The sequence below is a fragment of the Cyprinodon tularosa genome, unplaced genomic scaffold, assembly GCF_016077235.1.
Source record: "Cyprinodon tularosa strain WSP-4 unplaced genomic scaffold, ASM1607723v1 ctg120, whole genome shotgun sequence".
Taxonomy (NCBI): domain Eukaryota; kingdom Metazoa; phylum Chordata; class Actinopteri; order Cyprinodontiformes; family Cyprinodontidae; genus Cyprinodon; species Cyprinodon tularosa.
Window position 1 is genome coordinate 3340657 of NW_024038004.1, and position 19421 is coordinate 3360077.

Here is a 19421-nt window from a genome sequence, read left to right on the forward strand (position 1 = left end):
ATTTGGACACAAATCTATTCCATTTGTGGGATGATGGATATAACCCATGGTTATTTTCAATTTATTCCTTGAAAACACACATATATGCAAAGACATCTACATAAAATTCCAGTTTGCATTCAAGGGGTTCATTTAACAACTAATATATCTCTGAAACAATATCCACTCATTTCAATGAATGAAGCCATTCGATCATAGGTTACAAAAACTGTTAAATTCGGTTAAAAAGTGATCAAATTAAGCAGCTAGTGACTAAATAACAAAGTTGACATTGTGAAGTTAGAAATTCTAGAAAGATCCAGCATTAAAACGATGTCAGTGGAAGATTTTCATCGCTATCAGAACCCTCTAGAGTGGAATATTTTGCCTTGCGGGTCCCTCCCCGAAAATGCTGGGCTGGGAAGCAGCGTTCCTATTGGCTGGCGGCGCCACGCGCTGGGCTTTTGTCTGCAGCCCCGAGGCTTATATAAAGGGACAGAGAAGCGCTGATTGGATAGTATCTGCGAACAGGAGCAACCTGCCGAAGACACTCTGCGCTTCTAGGAGATAAAGACCAGAACTGTTCCCGGAGAACATCAGACAACAACCGTCTACTTTCACTGAAAGATTAATTTTTTTATCCGCGTGAAGAAGAAAAAATTGGTTAGTTTTATTTCTTACCTCACGGACGCTTAGAAGCAACAGGAAGTGTTTTATTATGACTATTATAATATAATTTTATTTTATTTATTACAGATTCTGCAGCCATGTCGGTGAACATCCACATCAACAGCCCCAATGTGAAGTACACTGAGACTCACATCGAGGCGCAATACTCCTACCAAACCGCCTCCGTGCATCAGGAAGGGAACAAAGTCACGGTCAGTAAAACGTCTAAATGCATGGGCGGTTCTAGACAGGGGCCAAGGGGGACCAGGGCCCCTGTACTGAAGACATAATACTAAGAGAAATTCGAATGATTATATGCACTGGAACAGACATGGTTTCTGATAGGTCCTTTGGATCAAATAATTTTTTTTTTCTTTAAAAAAATCTGTTTTACTAATTATTGAGGTAGGATCCTAGTTTTCATCTGTTTTTTCAAAACAAATAAAAAAAATACTTTCACTTTTATAGAAAACTATAATTTTAACTTAAATTAAGTTAAAAATATATAAAATTCCTAAATGATGAATGTATATTGACCTAATACTCAGAATAATTACTTTATTTTATCTTTTTTTATATATTTATATAGCTACAATTTCTTGATTTGCTTTTTTGCTACGCTAAGGGATTTTTATTTAGATTTTAATGATAACCAAAATGAAAATTTTTGAGCCAAAAATAAATATTTTCAGTTAGAAGACATATAATTTTGATTAAATGTAATTGAAGAAATTTCACTTCATGCAGCTGTTTAAATATATTTGAATACCTTGCCCGTTTTTTTTTCTTCATGCTTTTCGGTGCCCCTATGAAAACACACACGCACACACACACCCCAGGCCCCTGGAACATTTGCTTTAGAACCGCCACTGCCTGCATGCATGTTTTCAGTGTCTGGAGCTGATTTTCTGGCTTATACAGGTGACCCCCCGCAGCACCAAGATGACTTTCCGGACTGAGCGGCGCGTCCCCCGGCTGGGTGTGATGCTGGTGGGCTGGGGAGGCAACAACGGAACCACCGTCACAGCCGCTGTTTTGGCCAACAAGCTGGGTCTCACCTGGAGGACCAAGAATGGAGAAAAGGTGAGTATGCTCATCTTGGAAATCAGATGGACGGGTAAATTATCACCCAAAAAAAGTTAAATATTACTAGGATCCACGTTTTTAGTTGAATGTTTTACATAAATAAAACTTTGTCACTTTGGTATATTCTGGTTTTTGCTTCCTATACCCTGAAAATCTTTATAAGGGTGGCCAGGCAATAACCAATGTAAACTGAGGGGTGGCCGAAAGGCGCCAGAACCTCACGGTCAATCTACACTGTTCCAACAGGAACATTAATGATCACATAATCCATATTTTCTAAAAAAAGACTAACTATCCTTTCCTACAGCCTTTGTTAACAAATAGACGCATATATAGTGGATACAATTCTTTCAGGTTTGAGTTCTGGATTGAACATCTTTTCCATTGACATTACTTACTTTTACCAATATACATTCTGCAAAAAAAAAATATATATTTAGAGGTACTAATATCTACATACATTGATTATTTAATATGTTTTTATTAAAATAGTTATCTACGACTTCACTGAATACTCCTAAATGACTTGCAGAGAATATAATTTTCTCTTTACCCCACATAACACAAAATCTAGCTCTGAAAAGAGCATAAATTCTGTACTTATCTTTAATTTCAGCATATTGGTGTGCATAATTAACCAGAGTGGTTTTGCTGTCAAGTAAATGTTAATATATGAAAAATTTAATAAAAGTTTTTAATATTCCACTTGAGAGTCTTACAGTTGCCACCATCTGTATTAGAGGGAGAAAATGGTAGGGGTTGCAAATGATTGGCTAAGGGTGGCCATGGCTACCCCTGGTCCCCATCTAGCTCCGCCCCTGCCTATAGCTGGTCAGGAAGTGTTGATTCTGCCAGAGAAAGTTCCCATATTAGGGCCCAGATACGCACCACTACCCCATCAGTCAGCCAGATCCTGTGTTCTCCTTATAAAGACCACCTTTCCTGTTTTGTGTGATGTACTGTAACAGTGTTTATTACACCTTCAAAGAACTCAGTTTCTCCTTTTCTCTCCCCATTATTCCTTAGAAAGCAAATTACTTCGGCTCCCTGCTGCAGGCGTCTACTGTTTGTCTGGGCTCTGGCCTGGAGGGCGAGGTCAACGTGCCCTTCCGTGACCTTCTGCCCATGGTGCACCCTAATGACATCGTCTTTGATGGTAGGTTGAATCCCAGACATTCACATCATGAGATCACTTCTTAAGACTTGAACGCATGTATGAAAAAAGGAGAGACTAGGACAAATGGTTGTAGCAAAACCTTATCTTGAACAGCTTAGGCTTAAAAAGTTAGAAATGAATGTGAGCAGGTGGCTTTATAAGTATAGGCAAGTACTGCTGCTGCTTAGGGCCTTGTAGCCAGCAGGGGGCGCCCAAGGTCTCCTGACCTCTAATACAGACCAAATTTATGTCCCACATTGTTTTCATGTGCATTTTTTTGTATAAATGAATTGCTAATATAGCACAGCAAAAGAAGTTAAATGCATGAAGTAGTGCTAGATCCTCAACAAAGGTAGCATAATTTATTCTGCATTTCTCTGACAGCTGGTGAATTCATTTGCATACATCAGGTTTTGCATTAGTTCTAGGAAAACTAAATAAGTCCGTCTCATGATGGGACTGTGTTTCCAGGTTGGGACATCTCCTCGTTGGATCTGGGCAGAGCGATGGAGCGAGCGCAGGTGCTCGACTGGTCCCTGCAGGAGCAGCTGCGACCGTACATGAGCTGCCTCAAACCGAGGCCTTCCATCTATATCCCAGAATTCATTGCAGCCAACCAGGAGAGTCGGGCTGACAATGTCCTCACAGGCACCATGGCAGAGCAGGTTCTGGAACACTGCAGCTCACATTTTCACGAATTACATATTTTGCTTAATGCTGCTTTATTAAAAGGGTGATTGATTTTTCCAGATGGAGCAGATCAGAGCTGATATTAGAGACTTCCGTCGGTCCAGTGGTGTCGACAAGGTCATAGTTCTGTGGACGGCTAACACAGAGCGCTTCTCTGACATCGTTCCAGGGGTCAACGACACAGCCAAGAACCTGTTGGCTGGAATCCAGGTGAGACAGAGAGCCGTACACGTAGCTGCATTGAGCAGCTTCAAACAAAGTCCTCAGTTCTTCTCATCTCTAAGGTGTTTCCTTCTCCTTAGGCTGGAGCAGCAGAAATTTCTCCATCCACGCTTTTTGCTGTGGCCAGTATCCTGGAGGGCTGCGCCTACATCAATGGCGCCCCACAGAACACCTTCATCCTGGGCGCCATCGAGCTCGCCATGCAGCGAGGCGTCTTCATTGGCGGAGATGACTTTAAGTCCGGCCAGACTAAGATCAAGTCAGTTCTGGTGGACTTCCTGGTCAGCGCAGGTATCAAGGTAAGATTACATTTCGTTTTAGAATAATGCCAAACACTAAAAAGATATCAAAACAAAGAAGCTTCAATATTTCTGTTTTTCCTTAACAGCCAACGTCCATCGTGAGCTACAATCACCTTGGTAACAACGACGGAAAGAACCTGTCTGCCCCGCAGCAGTTCCGCTCTAAGGAAATATCCAAGAGCAACGTGGTGGACGACATGGTCCAGTCCAATCCTGTGCTGTACCAGCCTGGAGAGAAACCTGACCACTGTGTGAGTGAAACAAAAACACAGGCCTGCTGTAACATGTCAGTGGATGCTCACAGAACGCCTCTTAAACATCTCCGTCCGCTTTGCAGGTGGTGATTAAATATGTCCCCTATGTGGGAGACAGCAAGCGTGCCATGGATGAGTACACATCCGAAATAATGATGGGAGGGCTCAACACGATTGCACTTCACAACACCTGCGAGGTTGGTTTCGATCAATTTCAGCATTCACTTCAAATGAGAGACGTTTCTGGAGAGAGGCTCAGGATCTTGAGGATAATCTGCCTTTTTAAGCCTGAGATTAAATACTAAGACACGTGCGGGACACACACCTACTTAGCTCAGTCTGCTGAAACACAACAGCTGATGTCTTTCTCTTTGTGTATCAAGTACTTTCACAATAGATCAACATAATTTCTAGGGCGATTATGCTTGGTTTAATTTAAGGGTGTAATAATGCAAACATTTTAAATGTATATTTTGATAAAAAAAAAAAAAAAACAATCTAAATGTTTGGTTCCTTCCGTAAAAGCTTAAAAAAACAATCCACTGGACTTGGTTTCCAAGATTTGAAGACGTTTCCCTACCTCTCCAGGAAGCTTTCTCAATTCTACAATACAGACATTTGAATTGAGAAAGCTTCCTGGAGAGGTAGGGAAACGTCTTCAAATCTTGGAAATCAAGTCCAGTGGATTGTTTTTTTTTTTTTACTTATACGGAATGACTATGACTGGATGACTGAGAATCTTCATCAGCATAAATGTTTGGTTCTGAATTGGCTGATTTAAAGACTTGGGTCATATATTGACTTTGTCTCCCTCTAGTGACAAAAAGATAAAAACGCAATCAGAAAACTTTTAATTTATTATTTGATTCTAATTTAGATACTAATTTTTATTTTTTTGACACACCTCATATAGTAAATCATCAATATTCCTCCTTGATTCCTAACAGGACTCACTACTGGCCAGCCCCATCATCCTGGACCTGGTAATCCTGACAGAGCTTTGCCAGCGTGTGATGGTCAGGCCTCAGGGAGAGGAGGAATTCCAGTCCTTCCACAGTGTCCTCGCACTGCTCTCCTTCCTCTGCAAGGCCCCCCTGGTCCCATCAGGGACTCCAGTTGTCAATGCGTTCTTCCGCCAGAGAGCCTGCATAGAAAACATCATGAGGTGTGCATCACTTCCAAAGCAATTTTTTGTTTTGTTTTCTCTCACTTATAGGCATGTTAAGTTAAACTCAATCATTCACTCATGTTCTTATTTATCCCTTGCCTTTTCCAGAGCGTGCATTGGTCTCCCTCCTCAGAACCACATGCTGCTGGAGCACAAGCTGCAGAGAAACTTCCTAACACAACACACTAACTACATAAGCAACGACGTGGCTACACTAAAAAAGGTTGCTCTGGCCAATGGGAACCACATCCCTGTAGCGCTGACAAATGGCATTTATACCCAGGAGAGCCACACAGCTTGTGCTATGTGATGCTACATACTGCCCTGAAGCCCAAATGGGACTGCTGTAAATCTTAAAGCATTCTTTGAGATGAACAACCACTCTGATCAAATACAGAAAAATTAACTAAACCTGCTTGAGATTAGGGACCATTATTTAGATCTTTTGGAAACTCCAACAAACAATTGACCAAATCTGTTTATGTAGGCTATTCTAACAATTACAAACATAGCAAAAGTATTAATAAAATATTTTATGATCTTTTTATGAGTTTACAAGGTAGGCTTATGTTCTAATTCAGATAAGTTTTCACTTCAGTGCAATGTTTGTGTGTAAATGTACTGTATGGATATCTGTGAAAACAGAAGTTTTACAAACACAATGTGGATATTATAGCTAGTAGCTACTGATACCTTTTTCACGACAACCGGAAGCTGCGTCTGAAAGGGCTGGAGCACTTCCTGTTTTACTCTGAAAAATGTCTCTCCTCCGGTGCTTTTCGTCATCCTTACTTAGTTTGCCAACACTTTATTTTGCGGATGCGGAGGAAATCGCTGCGGCGAATTCCCCAACCAACAAATCTGTGAAAGGATACAAGTTCTTCCACGAAGAATATATCCACAGCTATCAAGGTAAGAAAAGACGTAGCTTAGCGAGCTAACCGCTAGCTGCAAGATATGAGCTACACAAACATCGTAATGAAGCCTAACTTAGTATCTAAATTATGTGGAATATTGGAGACGGACATAGTTTAAACTTTTCAGTTATATTTTGACATTCTGAAATTTGTTTGCCACTACAGTTTGTGAAAAACAGCATGCTTGAATGTTATGTTAGTTCTGAGATTCTAGATGATGCTTGATGTTGAAACTATGCTTTACTTCTGCATGCCTGTAGTGTCAAATATTGTCGAGGGGCAGGTAGTTGTCAGAGCTAGATGCTTCAGATCCATGAAGAAAAATGAGGAACCGCACAACCTGCAGGGTTTGAAACAGTCAGAAAGCCGGTTGGCTCTTGTTCGTTGGTTCGAGTTCCTGTTCAGGTTTGACGGCTGAAGAACTTTCACGTACGACTTCTGGACTACTTAGAGCTTATTCTAACATTTTCCTGTTCAGTTGTTACTATTTGTTTTATGTTTCTGTTGCGGTTGCAACATAATCTGTGGGAATGCATGATAGGACAGATATGGCTGTTTTCTTGCCCCACATGAACAACCAGGTACAGAACAAAAACAACTGCGCCGAGACTGAGCCATTTTCTTAGACTTTTATGCTAACGCTATAGCCACCGGAAGTTGTCAAACCCCACATCCGCTTTAAAACCCGGAAGTGTGAAAAAGGTCTGCTGCTATTTGAGTGGACACTGTGTGACGGGCATGACAAGAGGGGAATCTTGCATTCACTGATTTATTTTTTGATATCTTTGTCTGCTGTATTGTAGAATTGTATAACTTTTTTGTGTAGAATTGATTATTTTTCAATAAACTTTGAATTTAAGACTTAAGGTTTTCTTAAATGTGTCTTTTTTTTTTCTTTTTGAGGCACCTACAGTTGGGTCATGAGTTTAAAAACAATGTTAGCACAATTAATAATAATGTAAGTCTTGCTAGCCTATTCATTAATATCACCAAATGCAATGTTTATGATATAAATATTTCAAATTGGCAAATTATTGCATTCTTGCAGGGAACTGGAACTGTACAGACTCCTTAATATCTTAATTAATGGACAAATGTGCATTCCCCCCCTACTAATAACTTAAAAGAATATGCATAATCAATCTGGGAAAAAAAAGGAAATTACAGCTTCATGTCAATTTTGAAAATAAATGTTCCCATCTTCATAATTTAGGATTATCTCATTTTAATCCCCAACATAATTAACCAGGGCAAACAGTATTTCCAGATACAGAAACGGGTTTTAAGAGAGAATATCTGCCAATCTATGTAGAAAATTTTCAGTTTTGCACAAATAGTGTATTGATTAAAAAAATTAAATGAAATGCACAGTAACTGTTTGGCATGACATAGTTCAGAAAATATATAGCTAACTAAAAAAGACTCAGCATCACAACTCATCTATGATAAGATACCATGTCTTAAAATCAAATCCCATTGTCTCTTAGCAAAGGGACTGAGAGCTTTGCATGGTCAGGTTTATAGTCCTGAGAGTTTAACACTGCAGAAACAAGCATCATGACTCTCATCTCCATCATCATTTATATAAATATATTCAACTCCATTGTCTTTAATACAGCACCACTGATTCCCTAATGTCTAAAATGTGGCTGTTTGCAGAAGCAAATAAAGAATAACAGGTGCTTTAAAAAGATGGAGACATTTTTCATACATTCGATCACAAGAAATGAAGCTTTGAAGCAGCTGTTGGATTTATTTCAGTGTCTTTAACACTTTAACATTATGCCTTATCCTATTATAGGATGATATTAAGAAACTTCTAGGAGATAAGTTTTATTCATTATTAAAGATTCGAATTTGGTATAACAAAAAGGATTTAATATAAAAAAAAAGTGAAAATATGCATGTTTTGATTGAGCAAAGTATGTAAAATAGATAAACACTGAAAAACTAACAATAACAAATAAGATGAGAGAATGTTAGAGCAGTATGTCATTATACTTAAGGACTTAAATTTTGGAAATTAATTATAGATATATTCCTGCACTACTTGGGGTTTTGGGTAGTTATAATCTATAAGTACAACTGTGTAATAAGCATGTCTGTGAGAGGGGTGAGAACTGGTTCCTCCTTCCGGACCGGTCCTACGTCACTTCCGCTGCCGTTGCTGCGACACGGGACATCAACAGCCATGGCTGACAAGGAGAAGCGCCGGTCTGCGGCTCCTCTTTCGGGGATGCCCGCGGGCAAAGCCGTCAAGTCGGACGGTGACAGGGACTTCCTGGAGCAAACCGGTGTGGGAGAGCTGCTCCAGGGGGCGATCCTGAAAATGGTCGAGGCCAGGTCGGATGATCCCATCGGGTTCCTGGCCGACCACTTCTGCAATCTGGCGTCCGTTACTGACAGCGGCTCTTCTGGATGCGGAGAGGAGCAGCAGCGGAGCAGCGGCGCTGCGGGCGTAGGCGAGCAGGAACAGCAGCGTCTGAACCGGGCGCTGTGGCACCTGCGGCTGGCGCATCACTCTCAGAGGTCAGAGTTCATCCATTTAAGCAGCAGTGGCGATTATAGGCCAATATTACCGGGGCGGAGTGGGGCCATTATTTATTCATTGGAGCATCATGCAAAAAAAAAAAAAAGTTAATAATTTGCTGTATGAAACAGCCATTTGCAGCTCTAGAATCTAGAAACTAAAAGTGCAACAACTTAATTTTCCATCCATCCATGTTCTGTCAGGCTTATCCCAAGTAGGGTCACGAGGGATGCTGGTGAACAACTTAACAACTTAATTACGCATTAATTACGTAAAATAAAACTGTAAAATAAAACTGTAAACATACATGAAATTGGAAATTGGAACTTATCAATGGCAATTTCTGCTCTAGCATAACATCATTTATTTGTCATCAATTTAACTTGCATTATGTCCTCAGTACAGGGGCCAGTTTATTAGGAGCACTGCCCATGAGTATTGACATCCATACTGATTAGACTGACTACTTTTCTTTGGACAACTTTTACTTCCTTGCTAAACAGCAAAACAAATCTGGTATCTGAATCCATCCATTTTCCATCACGTTTATCACAAGGGGTGCTGGTGCCTGAGAGGCAGGGTACACCCTGGACAGGTCGGCAGTCCATCGCAGGGCAACATTGGGACAAATAACCATTCACTCACACACGCCTAAGGAGGATTTAGAGAAGCCAATTAACCTAACAGTCATGTTTTTGGACTGTGGGAGGAAGCCGGAGTACCCGGAGAGAACCCACGCATGCCTAGGGAGAACATGCAAACTACATGGAGAAAGACCCCAAGCCAGAATTCGAACCTGGAACCTTCTTGCTGAAAGCCAGCAGTGCTCACCACTGTTCTAAGTGGCACAATGATAAATACCAATAAAGTAAAAATTATTATAGATATAGTATTAAAGATACTTGTCTTCACTTTACAGACATATTACAGAGTCTCTTGCCAGAGCCTTCCTGGGATAGATCAATGCCATTTCTTTTTTGTTTTGGGGGGAACAGTGATTGAAATGGCTCAGAAGCTGCTGGGTTTTGGGTAAACAACACTGGTTCAAAGTATGCTACATAATGGCAGATTTTAGAAGATTATAAAACGATTTATGTTTATAGCTATAATGTTTCAGAAGTGTTTAAGGGTTAAAAGCATTTTCTGCATTTTTTGTAATAAAAAAACCAATTGAATGCTTCAGTATATTCAATCGTTGACTCACTCAGATATGTATTAGCTTTGGAAAATAACCTGTATGATGGAGTTTTTTTGAGCAACATTTATTTTGTATTTAAAGGTATAGAGGAGGATTTTTGCGAATTTTTGAAAAGACCAGCCCCCTCCACTTAAAAAAAAATTAGGACATGCACAACCCTGTACCGGCTCCTGAGAGGGAACACATAGTAAACGCGTGCGAGAGCATGCACGATCCCATTTCTCCTCGTGCACACTCTGCTTAAAAGTTGCTGTTTGCATCGTTCATACAAGCTTAATTTCCAAAAGAATATTTGCGATTTTTCCTCTATGTCAGACTCACTGCTGGTAAGTGAAAATGTGGACGGCCTTACGTAAAAATATCAACAGAGTGAATAACAATTAGTCTTATTTTGATGATCCACCTGGAAAAAGAACATCTTCCACTATACCTTTAAGCCCTTTTGTCCGAAACAATAGTGTTTAACCACCTTTTATGTTGGTTTTATTTGTCTGCTGAGTGAGCCCTCTGTCTTTGAGATCTTTATTTTTCGTAGTTTTGACGGATTGATTTTAATTTCAGGTCAGCTTTTAGCAACAACGTCCGTGTGGCCTATGATCTGCTCAACCTGAATGGCTGTCAAAGACATGCAGTTGAGGCTGATGGCTCCTGCCCTGATATCCCTACTGAAGTAGGAGGAGGAGTAAAAGGAGGCCTCTACACACAGACTCTGCAGTGCCTCTGCAGTGAAGGAGGAGTACCTGCCTCCACATCCGCCCCGCTGCTTCAACGCCTCTGCTGCCAGGACCACGAAGCCGTCCCTTATGATGTCTTCCGCCACGGAGTGCTCACCTGTGCTGTTTTCTCAGACTACATCCGGCAGGCTCAGAGGCTTTACGCCGAGGTGTGCTGCCCCGATGAGGGGCCTGCCTCCCAGGCGCTCTGCCTTGCAGTGCTTGGGACCTTAAAGGAAGCTCTTGAGACATCCCAGGGGCAAGATGCAAACTGTTTGGCTAATGCCAACACCAAATCTAATGTTTGTTTGGATAAAAAAGCAAAGGCTATCTGCTACTTGGAGGCCAGTGCCAAGATCTCCCCCCACAAAGTGGCACAAGCCATGGCGGGGGCACAGACCCGCTGCCCCGGTGGCGACATGGACGCAAAGGAGTTTGAAAACGCTGCTGCAGACCTGTTCATCGACCGTGTGAAAGTTGTAGCTTAGAGTTACGTATAAATCGTGAATGTACAGCATTAGACTATATAAGTCCTTAGATTGTATTCCCCTCTAATAAAACCTTATGAAAACATATTTGCTGACTTTTATGATACTTTCTTTGATAAGCTCCTGTAAGTATTTACCTTAAAGTATTATTCAATGAAATTGATAGTTTCTGAAAGTAGAATCGCTTGTTGAGCATCTAGATCACAGATTCTCATAGAGAAAGTCTGCAAGTCTGGGATCTGTTGGCTAAGTCACTAAAGAAAACAAAACTTCTTACCTATCGCCACTGCAGGATTTGTCAAAGGTTGTGGATTAATGATGCAGTTCATTATCACTCAGAATTTAAAATGTCCCATTTGGAAAAATATCAATGTCCATTAATTGTTTGTTTTTGTTGTTTATATTATAGAGGTCGTCTCGTTGAGATCCAATATCTTGTTTATGAGAAAGACCAGTTTGGACTAAAATAAGATGACAAACACAGCAACAAAACAAGTGATTTAAGGTTTGACTGATAATAAAATGAGCAGAGAACACGTTTGATAGGAAGATTTCTCTTTCTTTCTTAACAGAGACTTGAATTGTCCCAAGGGAATCTAGATGTAAAGCTTTAGATCATGTTGCTGAATATTCCATGTTTATGCAGCAGAGTTCTGACTGTATTGATGGAATAGGGAAGGAGATCAAGTCCTGTGAGAGTAGCCTTTCTATTTGAGAGGTATGAGAAAATGTCAGGCAGAAACAGTGCAAGGATAGTCATATGGATAAAAATGTACCAAAGTATGAGTCTACAAATTGATGATGATGACCATCTCACCTGAGAATATAAATGACGGAGGTGAGCGAAAGCAGCCTCAATGATCTCTAATGGTTTTACTGGATATGTTTTTTTTATGTACCCGTCTTTATTTTAATTTATTTTATCTATGTTTATGTTTTTTTTAGGTTACTTTGCTACCTGTTGCCCAGGACTCCCTTGAAAAATAGGTTTTTAACCCGTTAAAAAAAGGTAAAAAATAAATAAATAAAATGTCTACTACTTGACCTGCTTTCACTTGGCCGCTAGATGGCAGCACTGTTTAGAAACGGACATTTGATGCCAAAGGCGGAAGTAAACATAAAGGAAGAATAGTAGCTCTTGTTTACTGCTTGTTTGATTCCTCAGGATGGAAGAAGAGGAGCAGCAGCAGCGTTCATTAATGTTTCTCCTGACTTACATGCTGCTGAAGCGCAGGAGGGATCTAAACAACGCAGACGCTCAGAGACGCAGCGAAATCCAGAGGCGCATCCGGCATCGGCAGTATTTCTTCCAGAGACAGAGGAGGATGCTGATGGTCAGTGCTTTCTGCTGCTGGCTGCTCCATAGTGGAGCAGCTGCAGCTGTGATCATTAGCCTGAAATGCTGCATCCACACATGAACCTCTGGGATACTGAGATAGCCAATTTCTGTTTATTCTCCCTTAATGTTTCTTTTTTAGGGTATTTTTCTACCAGTTTTGGACATTTGGAGGCTAAAATGTTGCATCAAATTCTATGCAGAGCATTTGTGAACTTATTTTTCAATCATTCCACTGATATAGAATTTAAATCTGGACTGATTAGGCCCTCTACCCAAACCATCCAGATGATGGTTGTTGTCCTGCTGGATGGTGAGCTTGTGATCTTTTAAACATCACATAATATTTTCCTCCATCATTTCCATGTATTTATGTTAACCCTTTATTTCACTCGGTGAAATACTTTTAATTTCAAGCCAATAGTGTTATTGGGATCCAGGACAAGACCTTATTACTTTTGTAACATTAAAAAAATATTTATATTGGGCTGGCAAAAATATATGTCAATGTAACACCAACTTGCCCAAATATATGAAGAAAAATAACTAAAGTTTTTCTATAAGAAATTCATGAAAAACACTCAGAGTGTACAACATAACCTTAGAGGCATTAATGGTGATACTGGCACTTAGATTTTTTAGTTTATAAACCTAAATATAATTGTTAACTAGGCTTATTAATTTTAACTTTTCAATCAGCTTTTTACCTTTTTTTTTTTACCTTAATTTAAAGTAGGTAAAATATCATTCAAGGGCTCATCTAATTGGTCAAATAACAAAATAAGTTGTACAGCCATGTAACAGGATCTGTGCTGAATAGCTAGATATAGATCTTGTGCTTCTAGACCTCACAGAGGGACGGGGGGGGGACTCCATTTGTAAGGGGTATGCAAGTGATCATAAACAGTAACTTGCTCTATAAAGGGCTAAAGTATCTCACTAGAAGAGGCTGTGATAAATCTGTTTTATGTTAAGGTATAAGTGTGTTTTTCCTCTAATATAGCCATTGAACACCTGCTGATTCAGCTTAAAAAAATGTTGTCTTGTTTTCTTTCAGTCATTTTTAATATGCTTTATTTTAGGGCGGAAACAATTAATCGGATTAATTATTTATAGACTGTGCAATATATGTGAATATAATAGTCATACCACTACCTCACCATTGCTCCTTACCTACTACACTTTAATGTAAAAGTCAATCCACCTGTATATAAGCCATGCGGATTGTACATATGACACCTCAAATCTCTGTGCTACTCCCTTGTATTTTTTTATTTCTTATTTTTATTATGTTTTTTGGTTGTGATACATGTACACTTGCACCTTAATCCTTATTTATCATGATATACTGTATATATATTGTTTATTCTTAATGCACCTTTTTCTTCCTTGTTTGCACCTTCTTTTATTACTATGCCATTATGTGACCAGTGAATTTCTCTGCTGTGAGATCAATAAAGCTCATCTAATCTAATCTAATTGTAATTAATCGGTTATTAAAACATCATCAATATTTTAGTAATTGATTAATTGTTAAATGGAGTATAGAGTCTGTAAAATAGGCCTTTTGCTGACAGAGCGACCTACTTAAAGCAGTCTCTATATCAAAGTTGTAAAAAATATATAAATATTTTGCATTTAAGATAGAAAAACATTTTTTTGTCTGTCAATATGTTCAATCTAGAACTGCTCAAATGGAAACATTTTAGTTTAACCTGGACTAATTTAGTAAAAAAATACTTTTTAAATAGCCTTTGGTTGTCAGATAATTAATAAAAAAAAAAGACAGATTAATCGATTTACAAAATAATTGTTAGTTGCTGCCCTACTTTATTTTCCACACTGTACAAAAAGGCAAGTTAGCAGAAATCTAAATGTTAAGGCAACAAAATTCCTCAATTATTTAAGTTCAGGACCTTAACTAAAGTTGTAACTTGAAATTGAGATAAAAAAAAATTCTGAGCTATGACTTAGAAAGGTGATATAGTTTTGAACCTCTGACCCTAAGTTGCTCCCAGAAGAAAACGCTTTGCTCATTAACCACCATGCTACGCCGCAGCATCACTGATCCAGGGAAACCTTTAAAATACCTGAACTTGAAACTCAAATGAGAAAGAAATACGGCTTTATTATAATTGTAGATAACATAAGATATTATTCTGATTGGCAGAATCTTGTTAGCATCATTTCACTAGTTTCTTTTCCCACATTTCACAACCAAAACCTGAAAGTTAGCAGAACTTTCACCATTTGAAATGACCAACAACTTATAGGTAAGCTGGCTTATATCGTTTTTCCCATGTTTAAAACATACAGTGCAAAGTTACCACTTGCCCCTGGTCTTTAAATAAAGATTTAATTCCAAGCACATGGGCCATATTTACTTGATAAGTGGCTCCTGTAACCAGTTGGTTAAATAAATTTTTGGTGATCAGTAAAATCACCATTAAATTATTGTTGTTTTTTTTTTTTTATGGGAACAAACTTCAGGGTATGAATACTTTTGTAAACCGCATCTAAAGCTATAACTAAATAGACCAAATAAAATACTTGATTGTTGACTCGTTCAGACTCTTTAAGGGGCTGGAGCTGGTCTCGGCCTGACTGAAGGAGAGCAGATAGAGGAACCCTGTTTATCCTGATGATGATCAGCTGATTCAAAGCTTCTTTTCTGTTTTTCCCCACAGATCATGATTGCAGGAGGAATCCGCTCCAACATCCGCATGCGCACCCGGCCCTGGACCAACACTCCCCGCTCTGACTGGTGGGAGCGGGTGGTGATGACGGAATTCCAGCCCTATGATTGGCTGGATAAGTTTCGGATGAGCCGGGAGACCTTCTTCTACCTCTGCGACAGGCTGAGGCCCCGTCTAGCTCGCCAGGACACCAGCTTCCGCCTGGCGCTGCCGGTGGAGAAGCGTGTGGCCGTGGCCCTGTGGCGCCTCGCATCCAACGTGGAGTACCGCACCATCAGCACCCTGTTCGGCGTGGGGAAGTCCACTGTGTGTAGGTGTGTTAGAGACATGTGCCACGCCATCGTGGCTCTCCTCAGCTCCACCTATCTGCGGACACCCACCGAGCAGGAGCTGGAGGAATCGGCTCAGCTCTTTCACTCGTTCTCTGGCTTCCCACATTGTGTTGCTGCTATCACAACACTACACACAGCTATCATCACCCCATCGAGCAACGCGTCTGACTACGCCAACCCTGCAGGCTGGCTCTCTGTCCTCTCTCAGGTACGGAAAACTGATTTAGATTGTTTGCTTTATTATTATTTTTTTTTAATAATTTTTTTTCTTTCTCCCGCGATCCAGGTGGCTATCAGCGGCCGAGGGCACTTCTGGGATGTGTGTGCCAGTTTCCCAGGTGGGACAGATCCAGCTGAGATCTTACAAAACTCATCTTTGTGGTTCACAGCTGCAGAAGGTGGACTCTCACCTGCCACAACACCCATCTTCATGGGGAAACAACTAAGGTAAAGTTAGTTGGAAGGAAGAAAAAAAACTTTCCATCACACAAAAAGCTCCAACTTCTTGCTTTAATTATATTTCAGTTACAAGCGACTCTAACCTGATGGTTGAAGATGCATTTTCTGTAGCCATCAAAATACTTTTCCCATGTTTTCCTCTGTCAGCAAGGTTTGAAGGATGTAAACTTGCTTTTCATGTCCTACATTCAAATTTTAATTAATGTAAATGACAGTTTGAAGTCTGGCCAAGAAAGGCTAAAAAAAAAGGCAGTAAGACAATCATCCATACCATGGGATGGGGATGTTCAGCAGTGATTAGCAGAGAAGCAGTAGCAGAAAGTGCAGATCTCCAATCTAACCAGGCAAATAGAGAGACAATAAAGCATTAATGGTTAATTGAAGCCTGTGATCAGAGAGAACCCACACATGCATAAAGAAAATATGCAAATTCTATGCAGAGAGGATTAGAACTCGGAAGCTTTATGCTGTATTTCAGCAGTGCTACCAACCATTGGGCAGGTCTATGGAGCTAAATTAGGGCCTTAAAATAAAAACTTGGGGAAAGAAACAGGCTTTTTCAAAAGAAAAAAAAAATAACTAAAAAAGTAACAGTTTCTTCATAAGAAAAACTACTTTACGCATTTTTTTATATTATGGATTTGTATTAAAAACTTAAAGATCTATTTTTTGGCTTCATGCTTCTAACCATATTTTGGCGAGGGGAGCAGGGCCTGTGGTGTGAATCATGACTACCAACTCAACACAGAAGCCGAACAACCTATTCCCAGCTGTTGCATTCAGGGACAGTGGGAACCGGAAATGTCTGTAAAACATAAATATTCTATTTGTATGTGATTGTTTTTTTTTTTAATTACATGCTTCATGGATAAGAGTCAAAAGATTTTTTTTGCTGTTGATAAACTTTTTCTTTAAAGGAATAGTACACCCAAAACATGATTAGCCTTCATTTTCTATTCACCCCCATGCTGAACAACACTCTGGAGTACTTTTTTGATATCTCAAATGCATCCGGAGATCTGGGAGGCTTCTTGCTGTCTGCTGACATTCAAATAATGGAGGTCTATGGCGCCCGGGACAGAAAGGTCCATAAAAGTCCACAAAAAACGTGTCAATATTCCTCCATACTGCTCGTCCAATGTATTCCAAGTGTCCTCAGTGGGTAGCATCCAGAATTTACTCGAAACGAAGTCATTTAGAATGTTTTTAGAGCATAAACAGTAGTGTATAGGATTTCCTAAAAGCGCGCGCCTGCGAGTTCACGAGCCTACGGAAACCGCGGCAGACCAAACCAGATGAAAGTGCGCATTCAGCGTCTGCTCTGCCGATAATGCAAGCGTAGAAGAAGAAATGTGCTGTTTACCTGTGCAAAGAAAGAAACAACGAAAGAAAAATGTCTGAGGACTTCAGTGTTGAGGAAGAGCATGAGTTCTTTGCCGAGCTGAATATCAAAAAAGTACTCCAGAGTGTTGTTCAGCATGGGGGTGAGTAGAAAATGAAGGCTAATCATGTTTTGGGTGTACTATTCCTTTAACGTTTACTTTTTTTTTTTTTTTTTTTTTCATGGCCCCAATTTAGTTCCATACATTAATTGAAGGAAAGTAGCTGGTGGAAAAACAAATCCATAACTTTTAAATAATTTTTTTTTTTAAAGATTCCAAACATGAGACAAAAAAATTTAAGTATAAAAAAAACTCTGGTTTTCAGTACTTTCTAAAATGGCGTATGCAATTACTTGTCACTTGTTATGATAAAGAAACCCAGTGGTCCCTGTGAAACATCCAGCATTGAATCTTGGCTTTTTGACACCATTTTTTTAAAAGCCGCTTCCACCATTCTAAGAAACTCCTCTCAAAAATGTTTTACTACTGCATTTTTGCACCATAAATAATTTTTTTTTTTCACTGCTCTTAACGTCCACATCAATGCCTTTCATCATTCACTGATTATTGTAACATGCTATGATTCATAGTCAGACCAGCTGCTCTCTCTTACTTTAACCTGTCCAAAATTTAGCTGCTCATCCTCTAACTTTTATTTTTAGTGACCAAATCCGGCACTGAGGAACCTAAAGACTGTTTTGTTCTCTGACTGGACTCCACCTATTTTCTACAGGTATGTGCTGCTGGGGGAGGCCTGCTACCCTCTTCAGAGCTGGCTGATGAGAGCGTATTCGGAGCCAAAGAGCCAAAGGGGATGCCGCGTAGAGCTGACGGAGCTGCAGCAGCTCTTCAACCGCGGCCTCAACAGAGCGCTGCGTGCCACGGAGGAGGTGCTGCTGAGGCTCAGGGCACGCTGGCAGTGCCTGAGCAAGAGGAACGACTGCGGGCTGGACGTGGTCCCCACCATGATCCTTGCCTGTTGCATCCTGCACAACATGTGCGAGTCCCATGGGGATTCCTTTAAAGCGGAGTGGCAGGAGGAGGTGTGCGGGGCAGAGAACCCGCAGCCTGGCTACAAACCCTCAGCCCCGAGCAGCACGGACCAAATCGGTGCTGAGGAGGTCAGGGGCCTCTTCTGTGACTATTTCCAGCTGCAAAGCACCTGACTACAGTCAATGAAAAACGAGATGGAATCAGTTTGTCATTATGAAACACAGTATATAAACTACTGAAACTGTCCATAATGCATTTAATGCCTTAGCACTATTTTAGATGTGGGTCAAAAATGCTATTGTGTGATATCTTAACTTCAAACCTCAGTGTTGAGTTATATGTGTATTTCAATGTTTGATCCTTTTGGCTTCCAATAAGGCCAGATCAGAACCATCCTTCTGCAGAACTATGCAGTTGTTAAATGTACAGCTTGTACCTGTTGTTTTAAACATGGAGTATGTCAAGTCAAAGCTATTTGTGTGTATACTACCAGATAATCACAAGTGCATTGATGCAGTTGCTCAAATGATCCTACTACTACTTCAGTGTTTAAAACTTTAACAACTTAAAACTTAAAAAAATAAACAGTATTATTTGGGATTCCATGTAATAAAAAAGACAACACAGGAGTGGATTGTTTTGAAACTGAAGAAAAAGGATGCATGCTTTAAAAAACTAAATGTCTTTGCTGTAGGTCTTGGCCAATTTTGCATATCTAGAGGTTGAATTTTTTTGGCCATCCTATTTTGCAAAACGCCTCAAATTCAGCACATCGCCGGCTGTAGTTTAACCGTCGTTGTCCAGCTGATGGGTAAACCTCCACTGCAATAGTTTGCAGCTTTTAGTTGCTT

General features: G+C 40.0%; 3 protein-coding genes across 3 annotated transcripts; all 3 read left to right on the plus strand.

Annotated features, from left to right (window-relative positions):
• The first annotated feature begins 481 nt into the window (after positions 1 to 481).
• LOC119775678 (inositol-3-phosphate synthase 1-A-like) lies at positions 482 to 6212 on the plus strand. The gene is made up of 11 exons (XM_038273740.1): positions 482 to 642; positions 736 to 860; positions 1570 to 1731; positions 2761 to 2890; positions 3362 to 3555; positions 3641 to 3790; positions 3883 to 4101; positions 4191 to 4355; positions 4442 to 4555; positions 5306 to 5523; positions 5635 to 6212. Exons 2-11 carry the CDS (start codon positions 747 to 749, stop codon positions 5834 to 5836), a joined length of 1668 nt encoding a protein of 555 aa, XP_038129668.1. The 5' UTR covers positions 482 to 642; positions 736 to 746; the 3' UTR covers positions 5837 to 6212.
• A 2377-nt stretch (positions 6213 to 8589) lies between these two features.
• Positions 8590 to 11459, plus strand: tpgs1 (tubulin polyglutamylase complex subunit 1). Its single transcript, XM_038274439.1, has 2 exons — positions 8590 to 8972; positions 10733 to 11459. The coding sequence occupies exons 1-2, from the start codon at positions 8635 to 8637 to the stop codon at positions 11370 to 11372; spliced, it is 978 nt and encodes a 325-aa protein (XP_038130367.1). The 5' UTR covers positions 8590 to 8634; the 3' UTR covers positions 11373 to 11459.
• Positions 11460 to 12481: 1022 nt separating this feature from the next.
• LOC119775687 (putative nuclease HARBI1) lies at positions 12482 to 19192 on the plus strand. Its single transcript, XM_038273750.1, has 4 exons — positions 12482 to 12706; positions 15396 to 15944; positions 16023 to 16183; positions 18311 to 19192. Exons 1-4 carry the CDS (start codon positions 12539 to 12541, stop codon positions 18741 to 18743), a joined length of 1311 nt encoding a protein of 436 aa, XP_038129678.1. The 5' UTR covers positions 12482 to 12538; the 3' UTR covers positions 18744 to 19192.
• Positions 19193 to 19421: the final 229 nt, after the last annotated feature.